The 17,445-nt window shown below is 34.7% G+C and overlaps 1 protein-coding gene across 1 annotated transcript in view; it reads right to left on the bottom strand.

The window, feature by feature from the left end:
• The window catches only part of LOC125120629 (glycerol-3-phosphate dehydrogenase 1-like protein), a 63,282-nt gene extending 58,796 nt beyond the window's left edge, over positions 1 to 4,486 (bottom strand). Inside the window, exon 1 of the mRNA XM_047769133.1 lies at positions 4,451 to 4,486. Within this exon, the coding sequence (XP_047625089.1) occupies positions 4,451 to 4,486 (36 nt within the window). The remainder of the gene's footprint in view (positions 1 to 4,450) is intronic.
• Between the last annotated feature and the right edge of the window lie 12,959 nt (positions 4,487 to 17,445).

Genomic DNA, 17,445 nt, shown 5'->3' with positions numbered 1-17,445 from the left:
GTTCTTCCCTGATTTAATGTAGGATTTGAGAAGCAGCCATTATCATGGGATAGAGTTATTGCAGCATCAAAGCAGAGAAAAGGATTTGGGGTTTTGAAAATACAGGCTGTTGATTGTCAAAAGAAATGATCATAAGGGTTAAACAGCAGATTTGAAACAATATATATTTTATTAATAAGATAATAACATGTTTTTATTAACTCAAACTAAAAACTGTTAACTTTATTAAAACTTTTTGTTAACTGTTTCCACTAACTCAAAGACTAGGTTTTTTTTTTCCCAACTGGAGACAAAGAAATGAAAAATCTATAGAACCACATGAGGGCTCTGTTGAATTTTTGTGAGGGGCCATGTGTCTCTCTGTGTTGAACAAAGACCTGAGAGATGAGAAATAACCAGATGAAAGTGACTTGAACAGTGTGAAAACAATGGAGGTGGTAGGAAAGGGTCAGGTATTGAATATATTTTTGAAGTAAGAGACAACAGAGTTTGTATAAAGAGTGTATGAATATTGTAAACAATTAAAAACAAAAGAGGAGCCCAAGTGGTCTCAGGGATTTTGACTTCAGCAATAGGAAAGAATTGCTATTATCTGAGATAAGAAACTGCAGACAGAACAGGCATTTTTGGTAGAGGGGAGTGTGAAGATCAAAGATTTAATTTTAGGCAAGTTAAATATCAGATGGCCATTACGTATCAGATGGCCATTACGTTAGGTAGGCAGATAATGAGGTCAGAATTAGAGATATAACTTTGAAAGTTATTGTCATGTAGAGGATGGGGCTAGATACAATAATCAAGGAAGTGAGTATAGATAGAACAGAAAGGAGATCCAAGGAACAAATGCTGTGGCAGCTAAAACTTTGAGGTGTATTGAAGAAAATGATACAGTAGAAAGCACTGGGGAGCAATCAGTGAGAGCAAAGGAAAACCAGGAATCCATACCTCCTCAACAACCCACATCCAAACACATTTGTGTTCTGGTGAAATCTAGAATGGGAGGATGAAGAAAAATGGAAAACTACTGATAGGACCTTTTTTCTTCCTTCCCCACCCTCCCATGTCTCTTAGTTCTCCATAAAGATACAGGGCTTTGTAGGCTGATTGTATTTTATAATACCCTCAGGTCTGGTTCAGCATCTGCTCTTGGCAGATCCATCTTGTGGTCTACTGACTGCTTTCTCCATGAGTGGTTGGTATAATTTTCTGTAGATTAGCAGAGGGCCTTTTGTAATTCAGGCCCAAAAGATGAACCCCTCAGGCTTCCTTGTTTTGGAATTGTCTCATTCCACCATTTCTGGAAATTTTTGTAGCACTTGAAATGTTTCTTGTCATGAAGCTTTCTAAATATATTTCAAAGAAGAGTAATCCATTCTTGATGGAATTTCTGCTTCTGGAATGTACTTAGTTTAGTTAAGATAGATAATGTTTCTCATTCTTTTTTCCTCGTAGTAACTTCCTGCTGAGGAATACTTGAATTCTGTTTATAAATAGCTCATGTTTAGAGATTATTACCAAATCTATTGATTTAGTGTCAGAACTGAATGTTCTTTTAGATGAGATAGGTTATTTGGGAAACAAATGTGGATTAGAAGGCATGCCATCTTCTAGTATAAAAAGGAGGCATACTTTATCTGAATAAAAGAGCTCTTAGGCCCAATGATTCAAGTGGATGTATGAGAAGCCTTAAAGGCAATCAGATGGATTATGAGACCCATGAAGATGATTCCCAGCCTTCACTGGCTGATGGACAGGGCAAAATTGGTAAATACCAAAGCAATTCCCTACCTTGCAGTCCTTTGAATTTCCTCTGTGCTCCATTTTGTTCTTCTGTTTTCTTTTGTTTTTGACATTGGAAACTAGTAAGTTTAAGAGCTAACATTTTACAGGAGGACAGAGCTTTTTCTCTCCTTTTTTATGAACAAATTTAATGATAAAGATATTCAGAACACAGATAACTGATCCTGAAAATAATGAAAATAATATTTTATCTCTTTCCTAGTATCATTTATTTGTTCATTGTACATTTGTGCATTGTGTCTTTCAATGCATATAATAGTGGTGTCCTTTGAGTTCTGGAAAGGAGAGGATTTTGTCTCTTTCATGTAGTTTGTATAATACCAAAGCCCAGTATTTTACTTATACTTGGATTAAAATATAATTTAATGATATTATGCTTGGGAAAATTAGTGATCTTTAATATTTTGTAGAATGTAATAGGTATTTATTGGTTCAGAAGCAGAGAACTTTACCTTTTTGATCAATATTTCTATCTAAGTAAATAATAAGAATGATTTCTATATATTTTCCTTACAGAACTACCTTCAAGTCTTAGTTAAATCTTTAGGTGTATATTATGCACTGTGACATAGTCTATGGCACTGGAGTCTGACCATTATGGTATTTGCCAAGCAGGCACAAAGGTTAATTGGAAATCTGTAATAGCTATAATATTATACAGCAAAATCCTCATAGCTATTTTCTTCATTTATAAAGGCTTGAGCCTGTCTTACCGTTAATGTCAGAAGCACAAATGATTCCTTTGAATGGGATTTTAGAGCACAGAATCTGCAAAAGAGGAAAGAGTTGATGCATGTGGATTGCTTTCCAGGCGATATGCAATTTCTTTCCTAGGCTTATTTTAAAATGCCTTCCTTACATCTGCTTAAAAACAAGTAGGTACTAATAGTGATCTAAGAAATCAATTGTAAAAATAACATGAGGTTTAACTGAGTCATACAATTTTTTTTTTCCCCCTGAAAATGACCAACTTTTTATTAGGATTTTCAGATGATAGTTTAAGACAAATATTCTAATTTTTAAGGAGAAGAATAAAAGTCCTTGTGACATAAAAATGAATAGTACTAAACCCAGAGCCCAAAAACCTTGAGCCGTGATGCTTTCAGGTGATTTTCTCACATAATACTCAGAGAATTGACCCTATGAGTTGGGACTCTCAATTGAGACTTGAAAGGCTCTGATTTTGAGATTGTTTGCTTACTGACATTTGATCTTGGCTAAATCACAGAACTGTCTCTGCTCCATTTTCTCATCGGTAAAAGAAAGATGATCCTTGACACCTACTCAGCTCGTAAGATGTTATTAAAGTAACTTTGGTTAACGTGGTATGAAAGAGAATTTTTGCTATCTTAAAAACAGATTGTATCTAACTAAAAGTCTCTATCACTATTATGTCATTGCTGCTGACTTTTGTGCATAGGGGAGAAATTTCATGTTGCCTGTACTTTCTCTCTAGTTCTTTGAAAATTACATAAACAACAATATTCTTTTTGTTTTGCACAGAACAACTGATGTGGAATATATAAAGTCAGGCAGAGTTGCTGCTTGTTCCATTCCATTAATTAATTAAAGATTTTTCTTACTCTTCTGCTGAAATTTGAAAAATATTTGCTTCATTTAAAAGATCTAGCTGGTTCTTGTCATCAATTTGAATTTTAAAGTCTAACTTCACAGAAGCGAGCCTGCCATGTAAATATTTTAAGTCATAGGTTCCCATCTTAAGCTAACAGGTGATTATCCTTCACAGTGGAACCACAAAAAAAGCCTTAATTATTGCATGTCTTAAGTGTCTTTCCTTGTGGCTATGATATAAAGGTAGATGGCCTAAACAGGTGAGGTTTAAAAAAGGGGGGGGGAGGAAAAGCAAATAAAACATATCTGAGAACTAATCTGAAGAGTTCTCAAGACAGTTCTCCATCATTCAGTTCACCTTGCAATTTAAAACGTTGTAATGCCTTTGTGCTGTCACTGCCTGTTTTGAGTGTTTCCTAAGATTTTCACTTCTTTGTTACAGCTTTACTGCTGAGAATTGCTTTATTCTGTGATACTAAGATTATTTCTCTTTGTGCTTTCCCTTACAACTTCATAACTATAGAATTTGTTCTCCTCAGCAGAAACTAGTTCCTTGTTATTTTCCCATCTTCACTTATTTCTAATATACTAGTCAGCCAGGCAACCAGTAAAATGAAAGCCCTGTTGGCATCATTATGTGTGAGATTTTCTATGGGAAAAGATTTTCTTTTACTTACTTTTTTTTTCTTTAAGGTGCTTGAGATGAGGACATGAGGCAAAAGGCTGGAATTGGATTTTTAAATATAAAAATATAGGAAAAGGCACTAGCTCACTAAAGCTAAAACATAGGAGACTAAAATGCCATCTTAATTCTAAGAACTGTGTATAGCTCTCAGATCAAATTCAAAGGGTTCTTCATTTTGGGGTCAGCTTAGCTTAGAGAACAGAAGGCACCATATGGAACAGCCTCTAAAGTAATTATACCCATAAGAGTTTGTAATGAGATGATTTAGAAATAATAAAACCTAGATTAACTAGGACCCAGTTAACTGGAACTTTCAATTACTCATATTTTAGTCTGTTTTTCTTTTTTAGAAGAATAGCTAAGTGATGATAAAACTTATGAAGTTAAACATACCTGGTTTTTAATTATATTGAGGAAAATGAAGCCCATGGCCTAAAGATTAACACCTATTTTCTGCTTAAATTTAGATATATAGCAATCATCTTTTAATGAGATGTGTTAAGAACAGGAAACCCACTAATTTGCAGATATCAAAGATCATTATACAGTAAGTCTACTTTTCTATAGTTTTCACAAGTATCTATTGTACTCAAAAAAGAGGACTAGATTAGGTGTCAAGACCTGGTCCAAGGTCTACCACCATCTAAGTGTGTGACCTTGGACAGATACCTTTTGTCCTTTATATCTCCATGTCCTCAATGCATGGAAGGAGGAGGTTGGATCTCTCCCTTTCAAGCACTAAAATTATTTTGAATGTGGTAATCACTGAATCTTTAGAATGATTGCCCTGAGGCATGGCACTGCCAGATCTTCAACTAAGACAAGCAAAGCTTTTTTGCTGTTGTTCACAATAGTTGTGATATATTGTGTACTAGGGAAATTGCATATCTATTTTCAGAGAAAACAGTACTTCCTAGAAGTTAGGTAACTGGGCCATAGTCACATTATCAGACTTTCAGCATCAGGTTGGGATAAGAAGCCAAGACTCTCTGACTACAGAGTTGGTGTCTTTCCAAAACATCAATGGGTATGTACCAAAGTCTCTTGAATTTGGGATTTTGAAATAGGAAATACAGATCCCACTTATTCTATAAGCTGAAGATAGACCAGAAATGCCTATTAAAAATCTCATGAATTTTATCTGAAGATGAGGAATTGCAAGAAACAGGAGAATGGGCTCAATATGAATCAAAGACATATAATGTGACAGGTTTAAAATAGACATTTACTTAATTTCAAATCAACATTTACATAGTTTGGGTATCCAAATAATTATTGCCTCTATTAAACTAGGATTAATTGCTTCATTATTGATTAGACTAATGTTAGAGAATTATTATCTAAAGCCAGAACACATTTTAACAAATGGATCATCCTTGATGATGAATTTTTATCTTTTGAAGATGGATTATATTTTGGAATTGGTAAAATGTCAATAAACTTTTTAAGAGAAAGCTGTTTTATCTTCCTTATTTTATGTTGCACAGTGCCCATCCTAGTATTTACTTAATGGACGGTCAATAAATAATTTTAACAAATAGGATTTATTATTTTTTTTTAACCATACTAAGGGGGAATAAGAACTTTGTAAAGCTCTTACTTTTAATGGATGTATTAGTAAGGGTTTTCTGGAGAACAAGAAGCAATAGGATATATAGAGTTATTTATTTATTGTAAGATACTGACTCAAGTGATAATGGAGACTGAGAAGTCTCATATCTGTTGTCTGGAAGCTGGAGACCCAATCTGGTTCTGAAGATTTGAGAACCAGCAGCGCCAATATGGTTCTGAAGGTTTGAGAAGGACGTGAGAAAGCAGATGTTCTAACTCAACAGTCAGACAGCGAATGAATTCAGTCTTCCTCCTCCTTTTTATTGTAGTCAGGTCTTTGGTGAATTAGCTGATGCCCACCCACATTGAAAAGGGCCATCTTATTTACTTGGTCCACTAATTCAAATGCTAGTCTCATCTGGAAACATTCTCATAGACACACCCAGAAATAACATGTAACCAGTTATTTGGGCATCTCTTAGCTCAGTCATGTTGACATAAAATTAACCATCATAATGGGTTTATATGGCAGAGGAAGATAAGTCATTTAGGATAAGACTTTTTGATTGTTGATTTGATTGTACCTAGGAATACTTGTAAACCACTCTTAAAAATTACTAAAATTGAAGGATGTGGTAATGTCTGATATTTTGATTGGGATCCATAGAGGCAAGTCTCAGAGGCAGGAGCAAAAGCTTCCCTTACATGAAATTGCTTTTGTTTTTATTGGAAACATTCAAATGATATATTTGGTTATTAATAATGTTTTAGGTCATTGGCGCAGTGGCCCTTTGTATTTTTCATATGGTGGCTCAGATGAAGCGGTGTAGTATAAAATTAAAATTTAAGGTAGTTGTTTATGCTGGTTCCACCTGAGGATGACTTGCCTTGAAAGAACTGCACTGTGGGTTCTGCACGTGACATCAGATAGTACAGACAGCACGTGGCTCTGTATTTCTACTGAAAACTATTTCTCAGAAAAAAACCTCATGTGAGGCGTGGAACACTCAATTAAATTAGGCATGTGGAAAAAGGCACTTTCCTTGATTTTGTTTGATAATAGTCACTTCATTTCTCCTATGAAAAATAAACACAACCATATAGCTTCCATGATGGTGTTTTAAGTATTTCAAATTATGTGTTACAAACCTGAAGGATTTTAAGCAAAAATATAACCTATGCAAATCTCCATGATCCTAGCAGGACAAGAAGAACTTTCAGGGGTAGGGGACATTATGTTCTTTGCCACCAAATGAGAATCACATAAATAATTATCTCACCAAGTGAAAAGCTATTCCTGTTTTTCCTCTGGAAGAATCCAAACTCGTGTGTAAAGGTTCCTATATGGCTGATCTTTTAGAAATGGAGTTGGAAGGGCCAGGATTGCTGTGGCAGATAGGCAGATTCTGGGTTTTATTCCTCCTGCCTGTGAATCAGCACATCCTATTATGTTTTAAAGAATCACATTTTGCTGCTCCTTGCAGTCTTGCTGCATTTCTAATTAAAAATGCCTGCTCTTCTGAACAGGTTTTGTAAGCTTTTAGAAGACACTTTTGTGTTTATTTCCCTTTATTTGTGTTTTTAGTGACATTTTTTGATACTGCCTTTAGCAAAGTAGAAATATGGAATGCTTAGATATACTGTTGTTAAAATGCTTATACCAGTAGTATCTGGTTACTCATATAAATAGATATGAAACATCTGTTGGAGTATAGGAAGTTTCAACTGGCCCAGTGGTCTCCCAAGAGCAGCCTTTGAAATGAAGGTATAGTATGGAGGCTGGCTTGAAGGTTGATCTAAGATAGATTTTTAAAAAGATTGGAAATATATGAGTTTAACTCTGGAGATAATAAGAGCTGAAGCTGGAGAGATTGAAATAATAGGGAATAGGACTAGAGAAAGGAGAGTTTGAAATGGCCATAGTGGAACTGAAAAGGCCAAATTGTGGGAAGACAGGCATCTATTGGTGGATTGAGGCATCTGGAGGCTGAGGTCTGGTCCTTGTTCCCAGATGAAACACGGGGAGATTAAACAACCTTCCTGAGATCATATGGCTAGAAAATTATGGATGTGAGATTGAAACACAGGAGGTCTGAAACAATATTACCTTTACCACTGAAAATGCCTTTGTGATTTGTGGTTTGCCTTATAACATCTCTATTTTAGATATCAAATCCCCCACTGATAAAACTCTTTTTCATGCCCTTTGCCCACCACCAAAAAATCCTCACTAGCTCTTTGTATTTGAAACCATATCAGTCTTTAACAGAGTGGACATTTTGTCACCATGTTTTTCCTTCTACCTTACCTGTACTATAGGATGATGGCTACTGAGGATGGTTGTACCTATAACTCAGATTTCTGCAACTCCTTTCCATGAGCAATTAACCTGGAACCTTGACCTCTTAAGAATAAACATCTGGCTTTCTTTATTTCTCCTGTCCTATTGTTGCCTCAGCCCCAGCTCTGACAAGGATAAAATATTACCTAAGGTAGCAGTGGGAGCAAGAATTTCAGTAACTTAAAGAGAAAGAAACAGCCTTATTTTTAGGCATAAGAATTGATGTTGGGGAACAGCACTATTTCCCTGAGAGATAATTTTTATTTTTTTAACAGCCTTCATGTGTAGGAGTGTTATTCAGATTTGCCTTAGGATACCCCTGAGTGCTCTTTCACCTTCTTAATCTATTTGTTTGATTATATTGACTTGGCAGGAAAAGGTATTTGAACATGTTAATGTTCAAATATTCTTGTTTGAAAAATAAGCCAGCAGAACAAACTATACCCCACTTGTGTTACCACATTTGTAAATCTCCTTATTTTGAAAGTCACAAACTGTTCTTCAGCAGTACCTCTTTTTCTTCAATTTTTTATTACTCAAATGAATTTATCACATCTGTGGTAGTATAATGACCATAACAATCTGATTTCACAGGATTTCCATCCCACAGCCCAAGCACATCCCCCCACCCCCAAACTGTCTCCCCTGGAGACCATAAGTATTTCAATATCTGTGAGTCAGCATCTGTTCTGCAAAGAAGTTCAGTCTGTCCTTTTTTCAGATTCCACATGTCAGTGAAAGCATTTGATGTTGGTGTCTCATTGTACGGCTGACTTCACTTAGCATGATAGTTTCTAGGTCCATCCATGTTGCTAAAAATGCTGGTATTTCTTTCATTTTAATGGCTGAGTAATATTCCATTGTGTATATGTACCACTTCTTCTTGATCCACCCCTCTGTCGATGGACATTTAGGTTGTTTCCATGTCTTGGCTATTGTAAATAGTGCTGCGATGAACATTGGAGTACATGAGTCTTTGCGAGTCGTGGTTTTTTCTGGATAGATGCCCAGGAGTGGGATTGCTGGATCAAATGGCAGTCCTATGTTTAGTTTTCTGAGGAATCTCCATACTGTTTTCCACAGTGGTTGCACCAATTATAATCCCACCAACAGTTTTTAACAGGGTTCCTTTTTTTCCACACCCTCTCCAGCACTTATTGTTTATAGACATTTGGATGATGGCCATTTTGGCTGGTGTAAGGTGGTACCTCATCGTGGTTTTGATTTGCATTTCTCTAATAATGAGTGACGCTGAACATCTTTTCATGTGTTTCTCAGCCATCTGTATGCCTTCCTTGGAGAATTGTCTGTTTAGAATTTGTGCCCATTTTTGGATGGGGTTTGTTTTTTTGGTATGGAGCTACAGAAGGTGTTTATAAATTTTGGAGATGAATCCCTTGTCAGTTGATTCACTTGCAAAGATTTTCTCCCCTTCTGTGGGTTGTCTTTTTGTGTTGTTTAGGGTTTCCTTTGCTGTGCAGAAACTTTGAAGTTTGAGTAGGTCCCATTTCTTTATTTTTCTTTTTATTGTCAATACTCTGATAGGTGGATCTGTGAAGATGTTGCTGTCGTTTATGTCAGAGTGTTTGGCCTATGTTTTCCTCTAAGAGTTTTATACTGTCTGGTCTTATTTCTAGGTCTTTAATCCATTTGGAGTTTCTTTTTGTGTATGGTGTTAGGGAGTGTTCTAATTTCCTTCTTTTCCATGCGGCTATCCAGTTTTCCCAGCACCACTTATTGAACAAGCTATCCTTTCTCCATTGTATATTCTTGCCTCCTTTGTCATAGATGAGTTGGCTGTAGGTGCGTGTCTTCTTTGGAGAACTGTCTGTTTAGATCTTCTCCCCATTTTTTGAGGGGTTGTTTGTTTTTTTTGGTATTGAGCTATAGGTGGTATTTATAAATTTTGGAGATGAATCCCTTGTCAGTTGATTCACTAGCAAAGATTTTCTCCCCTTCTGTGGGATATCTTTTTGTTTTGTTTAGGGTTTCCTTTGCTGTTCAGAAACTTTTAAGTTTGATTGGGTCCCATTTGTTCATTTTTGTTTTTATTGTCAATACTCTAAGAGGTGGATCTGAGAAGATGTTGCTGTCATTTATGTCAGAGAGTGTTTGGCCTATGTTTTCCTCTAGGAGTTTGATAGTGTTTGGTCTTATTTCTAGGTCTTTAATCCATTTGGAGTTTCTTTTTGTGTATGGTGTTAGGGAGTGTTCTAATTTCCTTCTTTTCCATGCGGCTATCCAGTTTTCCCAGCACCACTTATTGAACAAGCTATCCTTTCTCCATTGTATATTCTTGCCTCCTTTGTCATAGATGAGTTGGCTGTAGGTGCGTGGGTTTAACTCTGGGCTTTCTATCCTGTTCCACTGATCTATATGTCTGTCTTTGTGCCAGTACCATGCAGTTTTGATGACTGTTGCTTTGTAGTATAGTCTGAAGTCTGGGATCCTGATTCCTCCAGCTCCATTTTTCTTTTTCAGGATGTCTTTGGCTATTCTGGGTCTTGTGTGCTTCCAAACAAACTTTAAAATATTTTGTTCGAGTTCTGTGAAAAATCTCCTTGGTAATTTGATAGGGATTGCACTGACTCTGTAGATTGACTTAGGTAGGATTGTCATTTTGATAATATTAACTCTTCCAATCCATGAGCATGGTATGTCTTTCCGTCTCTTTGTGTCATCTTTGATTTCTTTCATCAGTGGCTTGTAGTTTTCAGAGTATAGGTCTTTTGTTTCTTTAGGTAGGTTCACTCCTAGGTATTTGATTCTTTTGGATGCCATGGTAAATGGGATTGCTTCCCTAATTTCCTTTTCTGCTCTTTCATTGTTAGTATATAGAAATGCCGTCGATTTCTGTGTATTGATTTTGTATCCTGTGACGTTGCCAAATTCGTGGATGAGCTCTTAACAGTTTTCTGGTAGAGTGTTTAGGATTCTCTAGGTATAGTATCATGTCATCTGCAAATAGTGATAGTTTTACTTTTTCCTTTCCAATTTGGATTCCTTTTATTTCTTTTACTTCTCTGATTGCTGTGGCTAGGACTTCCAGAACTATGTTGAAGAGTAGTGGTGAGAGTGGACATTCTTGTCTTGTTCCTGATCTCAGCAGGAATTCTTTCAGCTTTTCACCATTGAGAATGATATTCGCTGTGGGTTTGTCCTATATGGCCTTGTCCTATATGGCCTTTATCATGTTGAGGTAGGTTCCCGTTATGCCCACTTTCTGAAGGGTTTTTATCAGAAATGGGTGATGGATTTTGTCAAAGGCCTTTTCCAAGTCTATTGAGAGGATCATATGGTTTTTATTCTTCAGTTTGTTAATGTGGTGTATCACACTGATGGATTTGTGGATATTGAAGAACCCTGGCATCTCTGGGATAAATCCCACTTGATCATGATGTACAATCCTTTTAATGTATTGTTGGATGCGGTTTGCTAGTATTTTGGTGAGGATTTTGCATTGATGTTCATCAGTGAAATTGGCCTGTTGTTTTCTTTTTTTGTGGTATTTTTGTCTGGTTTTGGTATCAGGGTGATGGTGGCCTCATAGAATGAGTTTGGGAGTATCCCTTCCTCCTCAATTTTTTGAAATAGTTTCAGAAGGATAGGTGTTAGCTCTTCTCTAAATGTTTGATAGAATTCGCCTGTGTAGCCATCTGGTCCTAGACTTTTGTTTGTTGGAAGTTTTTAAATCCCAGTTTCAATTTCAGTTCTTGTGATGGGTCCATTCATCTTTTCTATTTCATCCTGGTTTAGTCTTGGAAGATTGTACTTTTCTAAGAATTTGTCCATTTCTTCTAGGTTTTCCATTTTATTGGCATATAGTTTCATATCGTAGTCTCTTATGATCCTTTGTATTTCTGTGATGTCCGTTGTTACTTCTCCTTTTTCATTTCTAATTTTATTGATTTGAGTCCTCTCTCTTTTTTTCTTGATAAGTCTGTCTAAGGGTTTATCAATTTTGTTGAGCTTTTCAAAGAACCAGTTTTTCTTTTCATTGATCTTTTCTATGGTTTTCTTTGTTTCTATTTCATTGATTTCTGCTCTGATCTTTATGATTTCTTTCCTTCTACTAACTTTAGGTCTTGTCTGTTCTTCTCTCTCGAGCTGCTTGAGATGTAAAATTAGCTTGTTTATTTAAGCCTTTTTTTGTTTCCTGAGGTGGGCTTGTATTGCTGTAAACTTTCCTCTTAGAACAGCTTTCGCTGCATCCCATAGATTGTGGAGTGTCGTATCTTTGTTGTCATTTCCTTCTAGGTATTTTTTAATTTCCTCTTTGATTTCCTCAGTGATCCATTGGTTGTTTAGTAGTATGTTGTTTAGTCTCCACGTGTTTCTGTTTTTTTGCAGATTTTTTTTCTTGTTGTTGATTTCCAGTTGTATAGCGTTGTGGTTGGAAAAGATGCTTGATATGATTTCAATTTTCTTAAAGTCACAAAGGTTCGATTTGTAGCTCAGGATATGATCAATCTTAGAGAATGTTCCATGTGCACTTAAGAAAAATGTGTATTCTGTTGCTTTTGGATGAAATGTCCTATAAATATCTATTAAGTCCATCTGGTTTAATGCTTCATTCAGGGCCTGTGTTTCCTTATTGATTTCAGCAGTACCTCTTGATCTCTGTCACTCCGAGATTTTATGAGAACATAAAGTTTACTATATGTTAGAAATAAAAGAATGAATTACTATTTATTTGTTTCATTAATTTGCTCTCATTAAATAATATTAAACGGAAATTGCATTGAACAGTGATAAAGTAAGAGTAGATGGTCAGAATAACTATCCTGCAGATAATAATTAAAATTATGAATAAAATTAATACACACCCATTATTTAAAGCCATGAAGAGCAACCATAAGCAGGCAAAAACTGCAGAAGCTTTGGCTATAAAAGATAAGTACTTTGAGTGAAATCCAAATTTTCGGGTTCCTTATCCTGAGAGCATCCTATTCACTATGGCCTTCAGGGACTCTGGAACTCAGGTAGAAAGTTACATTTTCTTTAGCTTGAGTTGTCAGGGAGCAGAGTTTGGAAGTACACAAGAGCCTGAAAATTGAAGAAGAAAATCCTGGAATGAATGGAGCTCTCAAATCTGAATGTAATTCCTTTCAGATTCTTGGCTGAACTCTGCAGAATAATTTTAAGGGACTTCAAGGAGGCCAGCAAAAACCACAGTTAGGGAACAGAAAGGACTTATGAAAGATATTAGCTGAAAAAGTGGCACAGATGATCCATTTTCAAGAAACAAAAAAGCAGTCTATAGAAGCAGGCTCAAAGATGACCCATAATTTGAAATTAGAAGATAGAGACTTTATTTATTTACTTTTTTTTTGTTTTTTTTAGGGCCATGCATGTGGCATATGTAAGTTTCCAGGCTAGGGATCAAATTGGAGCTGCAGCTGCCGTCCTATGCCACAGGCACAACAACCCAGGATACAGTTTATATCGGTGACCTACACCACAGCTCATGGCAATGCTAGATCCTTAACCCACTGAGTGAGGCCAGGGATTGAACCACATCCTCCTGGATACTAGTTGGGTTTGTTATTGCTGAGCCACAATGGGAACTCCAAGACAGGGACTTTAAAGTTGCCATTTTAAATATTTTAAGGACCAGAAGAGAAGCAAGGACATAATGATTGAACAGATAGGAAAACTCGACCGGAAAAGTACACTCTACAAAATATATAAATGAATATTTTAAAACATAAAAACATAGTATCTGAAAAAAAATCTCTGAATAATACTAATTGTTTTTTTTTTCTTTTTTTAATTACTCAAATGAATTTATCACATCTGTACTTGTATAATGATCATAACAATCCAATTTCACAGGATTTCCATCCCATAACCCAATCGTTAGTTGGAGAGAAATAAAAGGTTGGTGTACTTGAAGACAGATCAACAGAAATTATCAAATGTGAAAACCAGAAAGAACAAAATATTTTAAAAAGCTAACATTCCTCTTACTTGTGAGACAATATTAAGAAGTCTTACCTATAATTCAAGTGCCAGAAGGAAAACAGAGGCTTTTTTAATCTGCACATATGAGGCAGACACAAACAAACAGCCACAGTCAACATTTGGCCAACATTTTTACAAATTATTGAAAAAGATCAACTTATAAAATTAAAAAAAAATGCTTTAAAATCTGCATAGACTAAACACAAGGAAAACCACACATGGGTAATGTGACATATTGCTGAAAATCAAAGATAAAGTGTGGAAGCAGCTAGAACAACAGCAAGAAAAAGACATTAAGTATGTGTAAACAAAAATACGATCATAGTTAACTTCTTGTCAGAAACAGTAGAGGGTAGAAATCAACAAAATGGCATTTTTAATCTGCTAAAAAATACATCAATAAAGAATTTTATATCTAGTAAAACACTTTATAAGAACAATGATTAAGTATTTTCAGATCCATGAAAGCAGATCTATTAATAAAAGAATTGAAAATGAATTTCAGAAATGGACACAAAATGCAACTGATCTATAGGAAAGAATGAAGAGCATGGTTGAGCAGTAAATATATTAAAACAAATGTAAAGATTCTATTCTCTTTTCAGAAGACAACTGATTGTATAAATCAAAACTCATTACAGTATATTGGGATGTTTATATCTTGTATTTGATAACAATAACAAAATATCAGGGTTAGGGGAATGAATTAAAACATTTTAAACATCTTCTTTCATTTTTCATGAAGTGGTATAATGAATCTAGGAAGACTGTGGTGAATTAAGGATACATATTGTGGTACCTAGAGTAGTCAGTAAGAACAAAACAAAGAGAGACCTAAAAAGGCAATTGGTAAGATAAAATGGAATATTTTTTAAAAAATTCCATGAAAACAAAAGAGGCAGAGAGAGGAATAGAGAAAAAACAAATGGAATAAAAAGAAAACAAATAGAAACATAGCAGAGTTAATACAACCATATAATAATTATATTAAATATAAATGGAATAAATATTTGGATTAAAATCAGGGATCATCAGAATAAATAAAAATAAAAACTATGTACTGTCTACAAGAGACACATTTTAAAATGCCTTTTAAAAATAAAAAGTAAAAGGATAGGGTAGAAAAAGATGCCATGTTACATTAAGCATAAGAAGATGAGAGTGGCTATTTAAATATACCAAACAAAGTAGACATCAGGGACAAGAAGCATTACCAGAAATAGACAACAATTCATAATGATAGGTGGACTGATTATTCAGAAAGGCATAAAAATACTAAATGTTCATATGGCCAGTAAATTTTAAAAACAAATAAAGCAAAAGTTGAGAGACCTAAAGAGAAGAATAAAAGAATTCACAATTATAGTTGGAAATTTTAATACCTTTTTAAAAGTAACTGTAAGGTTATAGATAATATGAACAACACTATCAGCCAACTTGACATATTTGACATTTATAGAACTCAATATCCAATAATTTAGGTGAATGCCCATCAAGATAGACCATGTCTGGAACATAATATAAGCCTTTATAAATTTTTAAAGATAGAAATCGTATAGAATATGTCATCTGATTACAGAGGAATTAATGTTTAATAACAATGAATCATCTAAAAAGTAGGTGATTTCTAGATGATCCAAATACTTGGGAAATTTCCAAATAAAACATGAGTCAAAATAGAAATCATAAAAATTAGAAAATATTTGACCAGATGATACTAAAAATACAATATATCAAAATTTGGGATGAAACTAAATAAATTCTTTTTTTAATTTATTTTTATTTTTACAGTTTTATTTCCCCAATACATTTTTTTCTTTTCTGCTGTACTGCATGGTGACCCAGTTACACATACCTGTATACATTCTTTTTTTTCTCACATTATCAGGCTCTATCATAAGTGACTAGACATAGTTCTCAGTGCTACACAGCAGGATAACATTGCCAATCCATTCCAAAGGCAATAATCTGCATCTATTAACCCCAAGCTCCAATTCATCCCACTTCCTCCCCCTCCCCCTTGGCAACCACAAGTCTATTCTCCAAGTCCATGAGTTTCTTTTGTGTCATGTATTAGATTACAGATATAAGTGATATAAGTACAGTATAAGCGATAAAAGACAGTATTGTACTGTCTCCATTTATGTCACGTATTAGATTCCAGATATAAGTGATATCATATGGTATTTGTCTTTCTCTTTCTGACTTACTTCATTGAGGATGAGAGTCTCTAGTTCCATCCATGTTGCTGCCAATGGCATTATTTTGTTCTTTATTAAGGCTGAGTAATATTCCATTGTGTATATATACCATATCTTCCTAATCCATTCGTCTGTCGATGGACATTTGGGTTGTTTCCATGTCTTGGCTACTGTGAATAGTGCTGCAATGAACATGTGGGTACATGTGTTTTTTTCAAGGAAAGTTTTGTCCGGATATATGCCCAAGAGTGGGGTTGCTGGGTCATATCCTATTTCTATGTATAGATTTCTAAGGTACCTCCATACTGTTCTCCATAGTGGTTGTACCAGCTTACATTCCCACCAACAGTACAGGAGGGTTCCCTTTTCTCCACACCCCCTGCAGCGTTTGTTACTTGTGGACTTATTAATGATGGCCATTCTGACTGTTGTGAGGTGGTATCTCATGGTAGTTTTGATTTGCATTTCTCTAATAATCAGGGACGTTTAGCATTCTTTCATGTGCTTGTTGGCCATCTGTATATCTCTCTATTCTTAATAGGAAACTTATAGCTTACAAAGTTTATGTCACAATAGAAAAAAGGTTTAAAATCAATGATTTAAATTTCCTCTTGAATGATACAAAAAGAAGAGCAAATTAAATACCAAGTTCAAATAGTAAATTATATAGATACACACAGAAATCAATGAGATGGAAATGAATACATAATAGAAAAATATCAAGGAAATAAAAAGTTGGTTCTTTGAAAAGATTAATAAAATTAATAAACTTCCATAACAACTTATTAAAGAAAGAAACATACATATTGCCAAATGACAGTAATTTTAACTAGAGATATACTAAATATTGAAAGGATAATAAGGAAATTTTATAGTTATATCAATAAATATTATGACAGATGAAATGGACAAATTCTTCAAAATAACAATTTATAAAGACTATCACAAAAAAAGTTAGAAAAACCTAAAGAGCCCTATAAATATTAAGGAAGTATAATTCATAGTAAAAAAAAATCTCATAAAGGAAAACACAGCCCCAGATGCTTTAAATGGTAAATCCTAGCAAACATTTAAGAAAGACGTTATGCTAACCTTACCAAACTTTTTAGAAAATTGAAGAGAAGGCACTTCACAAATAATTTTGAGGCTGGCATAACCTTGAAACAAAAAGATGATAAGGATATTACAAAAAAATTACAGACTAATATTCCTTATGAAAGTTCCACAAAGGTTCTTAACAAAATATGGCAAATTGAGTCCATCCATATATAAAGAAAATTATATATGATGATCAGTGGAGTCTAGCCTAGGAACACCAGGTTAGTCTAACA

This window comes from Phacochoerus africanus, chromosome 2 (genome assembly GCF_016906955.1).
Source record: "Phacochoerus africanus isolate WHEZ1 chromosome 2, ROS_Pafr_v1, whole genome shotgun sequence".
Classification (NCBI taxonomy): Eukaryota; Metazoa; Chordata; class Mammalia; order Artiodactyla; family Suidae; genus Phacochoerus; species Phacochoerus africanus.
The sequence above is the reverse complement of the archived record's forward strand: the minus strand, read 5'-3'. Positions and strand labels throughout refer to the sequence as shown.